The 13,233-nt window shown below is 40.2% G+C and overlaps 1 protein-coding gene across 3 annotated transcripts; it reads left to right on the top strand.

Moving 5' to 3' along the window:
* The first annotated feature begins 436 nt into the window (after positions 1-436).
* Positions 437-13,025, top strand: sp3a (sp3a transcription factor). 3 transcript variants are annotated; one of them, XM_039686320.2, is made up of 8 exons: positions 437-732; positions 851-924; positions 1,061-1,159; positions 3,383-4,330; positions 6,592-6,808; positions 7,686-7,875; positions 8,063-8,259; positions 10,587-13,025. In XM_039686320.2, exons 2-8 carry the CDS (start codon positions 880-882, stop codon positions 10,904-10,906), a joined length of 2,016 nt encoding a protein of 671 aa, XP_039542254.1. In that variant the 5' UTR covers positions 437-732; positions 851-879; the 3' UTR covers positions 10,907-13,025. The 3 variants fall into 3 exon arrangements, with proteins under 3 accessions (XP_039542254.1, XP_039542253.1, XP_039542255.1); XM_039686319.2 differs by having other exon boundaries at positions 437-613; XM_039686321.2 differs by having other exon boundaries at positions 437-613; positions 7,785-7,875.
* Positions 13,026-13,233: the final 208 nt, after the last annotated feature.

Here is a 13,233-nt window from a genome sequence, read left to right on the forward strand (position 1 = left end):
GAAATCACTGATTATCATTAATCACTTGTGTTACTGGAGAAACACTTGACTTAGCTCAAGTGGCCTCTTACATTACACCACAAACCTCTTAATTGCTGATTATAAGACTATGAAAAAAAAATGACGTATCATCAGTTTCCCTGCTTGTCTGAATATTCTTGCGAAATATCTGAAGGAAAAAAATCCTTAAAGAGTAAAACTTTCGTGATAATAAACTAAAAATAATTTAGTTTTGTTACGATTTTTGTTTTGTTTTGTCAAAACGATAACAAAACAAACCCTCACGTTCACCAAACTGGCGGAAACTGTTCATCTTCACGGACAAAACTTGACGGACAACGAAACATAGGAAGCAGCCAGTTCAAAATGACGGACATCTCGTCCATCCAATAAAAAGGTGAGTTCTCCAACCCAACCTCCAATGAGATGAGGGACGAAGGGTGGGACTTCCTGTCGGTGACGCAGTTGGCGAAGTGGAAGCCCCGCCGTCAATCAAATTAGGAAAAAAAACAAACTGGACTAAAGCGAGCGCAGGCACCGATTAAAATAACCATGCTCGGAGTGTAATTAAACGCAGACATCAGTCTTCTTTAAAGAACTCACGTAATGACCGGTACGTAGGATTTGAAGAGCGTGAGATTGCTCCCAATGAATCTTTGTGCAAGCTATGTTTATGCTAAGCTAGGCTAATGTTAGCAGGCGGGTGAATCTGAGAGTTTAACATCCGCGGAGGTAATAAATTCAGAGCTCATATGATCCATTAAAAAAACGCGTATGATGGCGTCTGTCCAGCAATCGCGCGATGTGTGGTTCTAATGGCTATGTTGTATCGTGTGTTTGTGTGTTTAAGCGCCTGAAGGGCCAGTGAAAGCGGGAGTCATGGCGGACAGCAGCAGCGCGCAGGACGGCGGCGGCGCGGATCAGGTAAATCACATCAAATCCTCACCTCTCTTATTCTCTAATGCATGTGCTTTGGTGAAGTTTTCACTTTGTTGTGTTAAAACACTGGTACTTCCTGTGTGGCCACCCCCTTTCATGTATTAAACCCGCCCATCATCAGGACGGACAGCCCTCGCCGCTCGCCCTGCTCGCCGCCACTTGCACCGGCCTCGGAGCAGAGAACGGGGCAAACACGAATAATAATGGTGTTGCTGGGGTGGTAAGTCTGCAACTACAGATACATCACCTTTATTGTACTATACCGTGGTTTGAGTGTGAGCTAGGGCTTGTTTACTGTGAATGAGTGCGTGTTTACTCCCCCCACACTTAAATGCGTAGGTCACCCCCCAAAAATGAAATTATGTCGTCATTTACTCTACCTCAAGTTATTCCACCTGTATACTGTAAGAATATGGGTAACCAAACTGTTGTGGAGCACCCATTGACTTCCATAGTAGGAAAAAAAAATACTATGGAGGTCTGGTTACCGACATTATTCAAAATATCTTCATTTGTGTTTGGCAAAGGGAGGAAACTTATACAGGTTTGGAACAACATGATGGTGAGTAAATTAAGTATCCCATGATATAGGGAGGCACTGATCTGGTTGACCTTCCTTTTAGTTTAGTCTAAATAAATTGTATGGTTCACATTCTTACCAGGAAATGTCCACAGGAAGACATCCTGTAACTGAGCAATCTTAGTTTGTGTTTTACTGGCTTATTAGTTGGTATCCGAGACCAACTAATGTGAAATAATGTACAAATGTCATGTTTAATCTTCCCTGAAAGCGAAACTGTGAGGGGCAGTCTCTGCATGGGAAAATATATATCAAAAACTTGGAAACGTTACTATTTTTACTTTTTGTGAGTCTCTTATGCTCACCAAGGCTACGTATATGTGATCAAAAGTACAGAAAAAACAGTACTATTGTAAAATAGTGTTTGAGTTTATAATAAAGGTTTTCTATTTGATTATATTTTAAAATATAATTTATTTATCATTACTCCAGTCTTCGGTGTCACATGATCCTTCAGAAATCACTCTAATATGATGATTTATCAATGTTGGAAACCAATGTTTATAACCTGTGATCCTTTTTTCAGGATTCTTTGAATAAAAAGTTTAAAAAGAACCTTTGTAATAATTTACACTATCATTCAAAAGTCTGGGATTGATTTTTCTTTGTTTTGAAAGAAATTAATACTTTTATTCAGCAAGGATGTGTTAAATTGATAAAAAAAGTGATAGAAAAGATTTCTATTTTAAAGAAATGCAATTCTTTTAAACTTTATTCATCAACGAATCCTGAAAAAACTATCACAGATTATAAAAATATTAAGCAGCAAAACTGTTTTAAACATTAATACATCTTCATATTAGATTGATTTTTGAAGGATCTTGTGACACGGAAGACTCAAGTAATGATGCTGAAAATTCAGCTTTGATCACAGGAATAAATGACATTTTTACTAGGGCTGTCAAATGATTAATCGCATCCAAAATAAAAGTTTGTGTTTACATAATATATGTGGGTGCACTGTGTATAATTATTTTGTATATAAAGAATCACACACACATGCATTTATATTTAAGAAAAAAATATTATTTATATATAAAATATGTATATTTATATATAATATAAATCTATACAGTTTATACATGAAAAAAATTCTTAAATATATACAAGGCAAGCATGTGTGTGTATTTATACATAAAAAATAATTATACACAGTGCACCCACATATATTATGTTAACACAAACTTTTATTTTGGATGCGATTAATCGTTTGATAGCCCTAATTTCGTTGTATTAAATATTTTAAATTGTAATATTTTAGCTACTGTTTTTACTCTATTTGATCAAACCAATGCAGCCATGGTAAAAACCCTCTTTATACCAGTTTCTCAGCCTTATTTTCACTTAAAAAAAGTTAATATATCAAATATTTATGTTTATATATAATATTAATTGTGAATAAATTTATATAAAATATATACATGCACATATTTCTTAAATGTATACATGCATGTGTGTGTATTTATATATACAAATTAATTATACACACACCACACACACATATATTATGTAAACACAAACTTTTATTTTGGATGCGATTAATCGTTGCCCATCCCTACTAGGTCTACAACCTAATGTTGTTTTCCATTGATAAGAGACTCCATTGATGAAAAATGTCCATAATAAATCCATATTCACAAATTCAACTAATTTTATTGATTCTAAAACTTACTGACTTTTCCTCATTTCTATTAGTGGAAAGTTGGAGTCTTTTGAGGATCCCTTATGATGATACTTGTTACCTTTCAGCGTTTCAGACCAAATTATTCCCTTCCGTAGGATGGGTTTGTCTATGTTTTGCATCTGTCAGCATAGTAGCAGCAAGAGATTTGACTGTACACGCACTTGTGATTTCCTCCCTAGAACGCAGACCTCTCAGTGCAGTTAACCGGGACGTCGGAAAGGTGGGAGGCGGTAAAGGATGACTCGGGTGTCCTGCATCTCCCCGGCACGGGTATCGTCACGTCCAACGGACAGTATGTTCTTCCTCTCCAGAGCCTCCAGGGTCTCCAGAGCCAGCCCATCTTACTCACGTCAGGGACCGACGCGTCTGCCGGCGCAGTGCCTAACATCCAATACCAGGTCATCCCTCAGGTGCAGACGGCCGACGGGCAGCTGGGTTTCGAGGGGGCTTCGATGGCGCAGGACGCCTCAGGGCAGATCCAGATCCTCCCGGACGGCACCCAGACCATCAGCGTCACGGGCACGACGGCGGCCGACGTGATCCGCAACACTCAGAACCTCATGACCCAGTCTGGCCAGGTGCACTTCAACAGTCAGGGTCAGATGGTCACTAACGTGCCTCTGGGTTTGCCTGGTAACATTACCTTTGTGCCCATAAACAGCGTGGATCTGGACTCTCTCGGGCTCTCGGGGGCCCAGGCAATAGCCACCGGCGTCACGGCTGACGGACAGCTGATCATGACCAATCAGAGCGTGGAGAACTCGGACGGCTCGGAGAAAGCAGGGGAACAGCACCAGACACTCAACTCCAATGCAGACATGTTTGTGCCTACCACATCTTCATCCTCCTCGTCCTCGCAGCAGCAGGCCAGCACGATAGACGGCACGGGCGTGTTGACGCAGCCTGTGGCGGGAGAGCAGGGAGACGGGTCGGGATACCTCAGTCAGGGCACGGTGCAGGTGTCCGGGGGGCAGCAGGTCATCCAGTTACAGCAGCTGCCCTTGCAGACCGGTGACGGTCAGGCCCAGCAGAACATGCAAAACATCCAGCTCATCAACCCAGGCACATTCCTCATCCAGGCCCAGACCGTCTCACCGTCAGGACAGATACAGTGGCAGACCTTCCAGGTATGTGTTTAATTCATTTATAAACCGCCACGAGACTGACCAAAGTGCTCTACAAGAATAACAAGATAATACACACAAATATAATGTACACATTTAAGAAAAGTGTAAAAAAACAAACAATACACCGGAGAAAACAAATACAGTGTGGTTATTAGGGATGCCAGTTTTCACAAATTCACATCGATCGTCATTTAAATTAAGTCGTTAGCTAGATCCATTTACTGCAGTGGCGTAACAACATGACAATGCTGCTCAAAACCAATGTTCCTCACCAAATGAATGAGGTGGCAGACCTTACAGGTATGTGGTTATACATTTTTTTTTATTACAGGTTTTTTTAACCATTTACAAAAAGATGTAGTATACATCCGACAGTGTACGCTAGTAAAACAGTGATTCCTGCACCACTATTCATTAGTGGCCCTGAATATGACAACAAACATTGTTTGACTAGCAAGCACCACCCATTTACAGACAGCGATCCATCATAAAAACTGGTTAGGCTTGATCATGCTTGCGTTACTGATTTTAAAGTTTAGAATCACTCACCAAGTTAAATCATGACACCAAGGGCTTAGAGGGTTAGTTTACCCAAAAATTAAAATGGGTAAGACTTTGGTTTTCTTCGAAACCCAAATTAAGATATCCCATCCATTGAAAGTCTGGGTAATCAAAACTTATAGATCCAAATAGGTTATGACTGTGTCGTAAAACAAATCTCAATGAGCGTTTTAATCAATCTTCTGAAGAGATATGATGTCTTTACATGATGAACTGTTTTAATTTAGGCTTTCAATCACATATTGATTGAAGGCCGATATTATTGGCGATATTAGGCATTTTCCAAACTATCGGTATCGGCAGTTATAATGGCCGATAAATGAATATTTCAAAAATAAAATAAAAACGGACGAAACCCGCTTGAACCATGTCATGAGTGTTGGAGTTGTATAGTTTGTCCACCAGAGGGCACTCTACACCGTTCCTGTTGGCAACACTCGTTGAGTTGGTCACGATACATACATTGCTTGAATAACAATTAAAAGAACATCCCCATCAGTTCTCTTAACTCAAATAAGCATGACAAAATTTGTGACTAATCATCTCCAGTTTAAAAAATAAATAAATAACTAAAATATCGGCCGATATATCGGATTTTAAAACCCAAAAATATTTGTATCGGTATCGGCCTTAAATCCTTTATAGGTCGGGATCTAATATAGAGTACATATGAATGAGGAGTCCATCACATGGTAAACACGGAGGTTTGTGTGTGCAACGTGCTAGAACAAACCTGCACTAAAACCAATGAGGTTTGTTCTTGCATGTAGCACCAGCTTCCATGTTTACCATATTGTGTATTAATGTTGAACATTTTTAGATGTAACTAAAAGCCTAAATTAAATCTGTTTATCGTGTAAATTAAGCGGATCGTATCTCTTCACAGGACTTTGAATAAACCACTCGTTCGTTTTACAACGTCTTTATATCTTTTGGAGGGACACGTACCTTTCATTTAAAATATATTTATTTACATTGCGAAAAATAAGGATCTCATAGGCTTGGAATAGGCATGTCAATTTACATTAATTCCCATAAACTATCCAGTTAACCTCTTAAATCCAAAAAGGGGGGATGCTACCAAGTTATCACGTTACTTGCTTAACCAACACATGGATGTCGCTTTGAGCTCGACTTTATAGTGAATATAGGCAATATGACCATCATCATCGTACATAACAGACTATATCATTGAAAACCTCTCAACTATCAGAATACAACAAGCACATTGATTTCATTTAGAGAACAAACTATACCAAGTATTTGTATAAAAAAAAAGTTTGCGCCACGCTTTGGTTTGTAACCCCATAGTAGGTTTGCATATCTTTATTTAGAGCAGGTGGTCTTGAACGAGCCCAAACACAACATAAGACACTGCTTAATCACGGAGTGACATTGACCTACCAATTGGCTAAAGCGTTGCAATCATGACACTTTGTTTTTCAACGTCGTCTGAAAGTTCAACCATTGGAAACTGGTTGAGTTCGGTGTGTAGACATGATGTGTAGAGACCAATCGGACACGGTATTACAGCTGGAGCGTGCTTGGATTGGCTATTTATTATCAGTAATTATCAACAATTAATCCATTGGTGATTAATCGTTACCATCCCTAGTTTGGAAAAAAGACGAGTAAATGATGATATTTTAATTTTTGTGTGTTATCTTTACCCATTCTGCTGTTCCAATCTGTCCCCGCAGGTCCAAGGAGTTCAGAACCTCCAGAACCTTCAGCTCCAGACGGCTCCCGCTCAGCAGATCACTCTCGCCCCGGTGCAAACTCTGTCTCTGGGCCAGGCCGGCACACAGGTCAGCCTGAGCTCGGGTCAGATGCCTAACCTGCAGTCGGTGACGGTCAACACCATGGGCCAGGCGGGCATTCAGTTCCAGCAGTCCGAGGACACCGACAGCACTGGAGGTACAGCAGTTCAGGGAGGGTGGGGATACATGGCTTTCCCAATCCTGGTCCTGGAGGACCCCAACGCTGCTCATTTTTGATGTCTCTCTTTTCTGGCACACTCGGTCTTTAACGAGCTGATGAGTTGAATCAGGTGTGATTGAACAGGGAGACTTCAAAAAGGTGCTGGGGTTCCTCCAGGAACAGAGTTGAGAAGAACCACTGATTTATGGGGGGGGGGGCGTTTTTTTTTTTACGTCTGTTTTAAATGATCAATTAATTGCATAAAAAATTCCTTTCATTTTATGGCAATCAAAGTGCTGCACAGCATTAGATTAAAATTGTGGTATTCTTTAAACATTTTAACCTCTTATTATTGCTATGCCAGTACATTTTTACTGTACATTGTCAGTCATGAATTCTTAGTTAAATCAAAAGTTAAATCGAAGTGTGTGAATCTGACAATAGTATTATCAAATGAAATGGAAAAATGCTCATGAAATTGATAGTTTGATAGTAATTGATACGGCTGATAACACCTCAAGCGCCACGCGTGCTTCAGTATTTGTGTAGTAGCCCAAACTGCGGTGCTCATTCACACACACAAAGCAAGCAGAAGTATAAAAAAAAGCTGTCTTTTTGTGGTTTTAAATTCACACTTGTCCATAATGCAGTTTTATAACCCCACTTTTAATTTATTCAAATTCAAAGTGTTCCAAATTCCGTGACATTCCACGTCACGCTGTGGATTCCATTGGAATCTGTGATTCCGTAGTGCCTTTGTGGAATCTTCAGGCCCTATATAGAGTAAACAAGATCAAAATTACAGAGGGAAGATGTGTGTGGCCGTAATTATGCAGTGCTGTTAGTGTAACGCTGATCATACTATACTCTATAGATATTCAGATTAAGGAGGAGCCTGATTCGGAGGAGTGGCCTCTGGACAGTAGCTCTACGCTGAATGCCAATGACCTCTCTCACCTTCGTGTTCGTTTAGTGGAGGAGGAGATGGAGGGATTGAGCCAGGAGGGCAAACGTCTGCGCAGGGTCGCTTGCACCTGCCCCAACTGCAAAGAGGGAGGTGGGAGGTGAGATCACGCTGCTGAAAGCACTGCTGTTTCCTTTTAGCAGCTCATTTTGTTTTGAGACGCAGGGAAATTTATATTCATGTGTAATACAGACACCCTATGGTGTGTGTTTGACTACATGTCTTCATTACTGGATGCGTGTAGTATATTTCCATTCTGACTGTACATTTGTAATTATATGTTGTAGGGGATCTAACATGGGCAAGAAGAAACAGCATGTGTGCCATATAGCTGGCTGCGGGAAGGTATACGGGAAGACGTCTCATTTGCGGGCTCACCTGCGCTGGCACTCGGGAGAGAGACCCTTTGTCTGCACCTGGATGTTTTGTGGGAAGAGGTTCACGCGCAGTGATGAATTGCAGCGACACAGGAGAACGCACACTGGTAGTCTTCCTCACACACACACACACACACACACACACACACACGTTTCTCACTGCCTCTGTGACTACCTCGGTTCCCAAACCTTGTGAGCCTCCTTGCTTACATAGGCAGCGAATGTCTTAGGCCCCGATCACATTGAACGTGCAGTGCGCTGCGTTTTTTATGTTGCTAGGCAACCAACGAAACAGCGATCCTCTCGGTCAAGTAAACGTCGAATCAGCCCTTTATTTACTTTCTGTTATCATTGTGGTATTTACGTTTCGTGAAGTCGCTATGCTTCCGGTAAGCCGCGAGAGCACCACAAGTTTCTCCTCCATCATCGCACTCTCCTGGCGTTCAAAGCAGCTGCAGCTTTCATCACTACAACGGAACGCCTCTCAATTTATTCGATTGGACAGTGGAAAAAAACACGATGACGTTGTTGTTGTTTTTTAAGTGCAATAACGTGAGGCATCTGGAGCGCATAAATAGTGCACAGTACGCTTGCTGCCATAGGAAAACATTTCAAAAAGGCGCCTCTCACTGCAAAAAATGCGTTTGGTGTGATCGGGGCCTTAGGCACCATCCTGACCTGTGTAGAGTCTCAGTAGTGACTTATTTGGAGTTTGATGTTAGCATTACAGTACAACAGTGCAGCTGACAATTTGTGGCAAACATATAGGCTATACATAAAAAACACAATGTGGTTATAGGCTATACATATAAAACATAATGCATAATTTCAGTATTCTCATTTCTTCCCAACTTTCTTAAACATCACCTGTACGAAAAGAAAAAAAATTCTTTAAATAATGTATCTTCCAGCCTCGGGTGATGTCAGTACATATAATACCAACAATTTTGAGTGTTGGGTGCTGCTAACAGACAAGTTTAGGGTCAGGTTTTTTTTTTTTTGAAGAAGAAGAATTGATGTTACCACTTTAACTACTATGTAGTAACATTTTAAATTAATCATTTGAGACAATGCTCTTATTCTGCAATTTTTTTACACACACACACACACACACACACACACACACACACACACACACACACACACACACACACACACACACACATATATATATATACACACCTAACCCTCCTGCATCCAGCATATCCAGATAAAAGTGCATCTATCCATGATAAAAGTGCATCTAACCATGATAAAAGTGCATCTATCCATGATAAAAGTGCATCTCTCCATGATAAAAGTGCATCTAACCATCATAAAAGTGCATCTCTCCATGATAAAAGTGCATCTAACCATGATAAAAGTGCATCTAACCATGATAAAAGTGCGTCTATCCATGATAAAAGTGCATCTATCCATGATAAAAGTGCATCTAACCATCATAAAAGTGCATCTAACCATCATAAAAGTGCATCTCTCCATGATAAAAGTGCATCTATCCATCATAAAAGTGCATCTCTCCATCATAAAAGTGCATCTCTCCATCATAAAAGTGCATCTCTCCATCATAAAAGTGCATCTATCCATCATAAAAGAGACTCTCCATGATAAAAGTGCATCTAACCATCATAAAAGTGCATCTATCCATCATAAAAGTGCATCTATCCATGATAAAAGTGCATCTATCCATCATAAAAGTGCATCTGTCCATCATAAAAGAGCCTCTCTCCATGATAAAAGTGCATCTAACCATCATAAAAGTGCATCTATCCATCATAAAAGTGCATCTAACCATGATAAAAGTGCATCTATCCATGATAAAAGTGCATCTATCCATGATAAAAGTGCATCTATCCATCATAAAAGAGCCTCTCTCCATGATAAAAGTGCATCTAACCATCATAAAAGTGCATCTATCCATCATAAAAGTGCATCTAACCATCATAAATGTGCATCTATCCATCATAAAAGTGCATCTATCCATCATAAAAGTGCATCTAACCATCATAAATGTGCATCTATCCATCATAAAAGTGCATCTATCCATCATAAAAGTGCATCTATCCATCATAAATGTGCATCTAACCATCATAAAAGTGCATCTCTCCATGATAAAAGTGCATCTATCAATCATAAAAGAGCCTCTCTCCATGATAAAAGTAATCCATACTACTCCGGGGGTTAATAAAGTATTGGAAGCGATGCGTTTGTGTAGGGAAAAAAAAATCAATATTTAAAACTTTAAAGTAAAATAACTCTCTTCCGGCCAAACAAACATATGCAGTCTACTTCCACCTAAAGCGCAACTTAATGGCCGTTCGCTTAAGTTTTAAATATGGATATTTTTCTTACTCAAATGCATATTTTTAAGTAGGCTTCTTGTAGGGAGCTCACTATCTCTTTCTTTTTCTCATTTATGTCATTCATTCACCAGGAGAGAAGAAGTTCGTGTGTTCCGAGTGTTCGAAGAGATTCATGCGCAGCGATCACCTGGCCAAGCACATAAAGACGCACCAGAACAAGAAGGGAGGAGGCGGAGCCGTGGTGTCCAGTGTGGGCGGAGCCATGTCCTCGGACAGCATCATCACGGCAGGCGGCACCACGCTCATCCTCACCAACATCCAGGCCGGCTCCATGCAGGGCCTCGCCACCGTCAACGCCACCGTCAACACCTCCAGCTCGCAGGACCAGCTGGGCTCAGCCGAGATCCCGCTGCAGTTAGTGTCCGTGTCCACCGGGGACGGGGTCGAGTGATCGTGTGACGAGTCCTACAGGAGAGGAACATCATCCTAAAGGTCCCGCCTCTTCCTGTACGACATCACATCCTCTTCTCCCACAAACTTTAGACTCCATTTTGACTACGTCGATCGATTCCACGCTCACGCATATACCTTGCTTTTATACCTTTACATATTTACCCTCCTTTACGTAAATATGTACATTTACGTGAATGCATATACACACACACACACACACACACATACACGCGCATATATAAATATATATATATTTTACAAATATAGAGTTATTGGGGGATTTGTTCATCTTTTTATGGGGGAAGCATTATTTCTTGTTTCACATACAACACTGAAATGCCTTATATTGTATTATAAGCTGTCGTGTACAAAGGCCGAGTCGCTCAAGCATCTGTTTCAGTGTGTACTTGTTGGAATGGGTTTAATCGCAGCGCTGGTGATAAACGGGTGGCTGGTGATGTTGAACGGAACGGTTTAGCCAAAAAGTGAAAGATCTCTCATTATTTCTTCCCCCATGTTTGGTTTTAGAAGAATTACACACAACAACAGGGACATAAACGGCCAGTTTGTGTCTCGAGCACTTTATTTAAAATAATCTGAAGTCATTTTGTGTGAGAAATGGACCAAAAGTGGGTGAACAACATCCCATCTGGCCGCAGCTTGTTCACCATTTGCCCCTGTAACGTTTAGTTGACTGTATGTGAGAACCTGATGCCAGTAATGTTGACTCGTGAGCTTTGGGTGGATGGGAAGTTGCAAATCTGTTCCTCACCAAAAAAAAAAAAAAGTTTGGGAACGTAGCGTCGTAGGCTTGAACTGCTTTTTGGGAAGTGGGGGAGTAAGTAATGGCAGAATTTCCGCTTGTGGCTTAGCTCTTTCTTTCATTGTAATTCTAGGTTGTAAGTGATATTCGTGGTGTAAGTTCTCCAAACAAGGAGAGAGATGTAAAACAAAAGACCTTGCCTGCCAGTTTGCTGTTGGGAGTCATGAAGGTGTCCAATAGTGTCTTCTTATTTTATGTGGTTTTATTTTGTGTAGGTAAACCAGGCCCAACGAATGGGGCAAATATGAAACAATCATGTAATTAAAAGCATTTTATGTACCATAATTCTCAAAACCTCTTCGAGTTGATCAGATCTTTCAATATGAATTTGTTGCGAATGAAGTCTTTTTGAGCAAAAAGATATTTATATACATTGTAATCTGGATTTGTGGTGTCCACAACTGCTTTTCTAAAGGAAAAAACCTCCTTTCGGCTTTACTTTTTTAAAAGACTGGACTGTGATCAGCATCAAGAATTGTTTGTATGAATCGGTTTGTAGTTCGCCAAACTGAATTCGCACTCTTTGATAAAATCGAGAGAGAAACTGTTCATTTTTTTATTTTTTTTGTCTGATGGTTTTGCAGCATTAATGTGTATAACTGTGTTTCAGGACCAAAAGAGCCGCTCCGGGTCGCTCTATCAATGCTGTGTCGAAACGACAGCCTATAGGGGATGTGTGTCAACCAATGTTAAACAACCTAAAGCTTTGTGGGTCAATATCAGTCACATCACTACCTAACTGCGATGATGATGATTTCACGTTGGTTCTCAGAGTCCTCCCTCATTTTGTAAGGGTCATCAGTCAGGACACACTCATTTGCTGTCAGTATGGCTTTCTTTCCACGCGGTACTGTACAGTTATTCTCTCGGCTTATGTTTTTATTCCTTCAACTAATCATGATTGTGTCTTATCCACCGATTCTGAGTACCATTGCCAATTTTTTTGTGTTGGGGGGGATTTTAAACCTCCCATAGCCAAGTTTGTAACGATCAGAAGTTTCCCACGTGAGTTTGATTGAAACGGTCCAGTGGGGGTTTATGGCAGATCATGAAACACTATCTTGTTTTCGGAGTTGTTCTTCTGTCACAGTGATCCAGAATTGCATTTTTTTTTTTTTAGTCTATTAGTTTGTAAAGTCTAAATTTGATTTTGTTCATTATAAATAGCATCTTAACGTGTCACTTTTATTATTATTTTTTATTTGGTCATTTTTTTCAAGAAATCTTCGGACTATTGTACAATGCCCACTTTTGAGGGCAGCTGTTTATTTCACACTAAAATGACTAAACATAATCCTGTGCTTGTCAGTTGTCTTATTCTCAGACTTGCATACAGTACACAACTTTAAATGGTTAGTTGACAAATCCTTATACACTTTTTTTTTTTTTTTACACACCGTTCAAAAGTTTGGGGGCAGTAAGATTTATTTTTTTATTAATTTTATTCAGCAGGGACACATTACAGTGATCAAAAGAGACAGTGAAGACATTACTATGATACA

This window comes from Pimephales promelas, chromosome 7, assembly GCF_988280905.1.
Source record: "Pimephales promelas chromosome 7, fPimPro1.hap1.1, whole genome shotgun sequence".
NCBI lineage: Eukaryota > Metazoa > Chordata > Actinopteri > Cypriniformes > Leuciscidae > Pimephales > Pimephales promelas.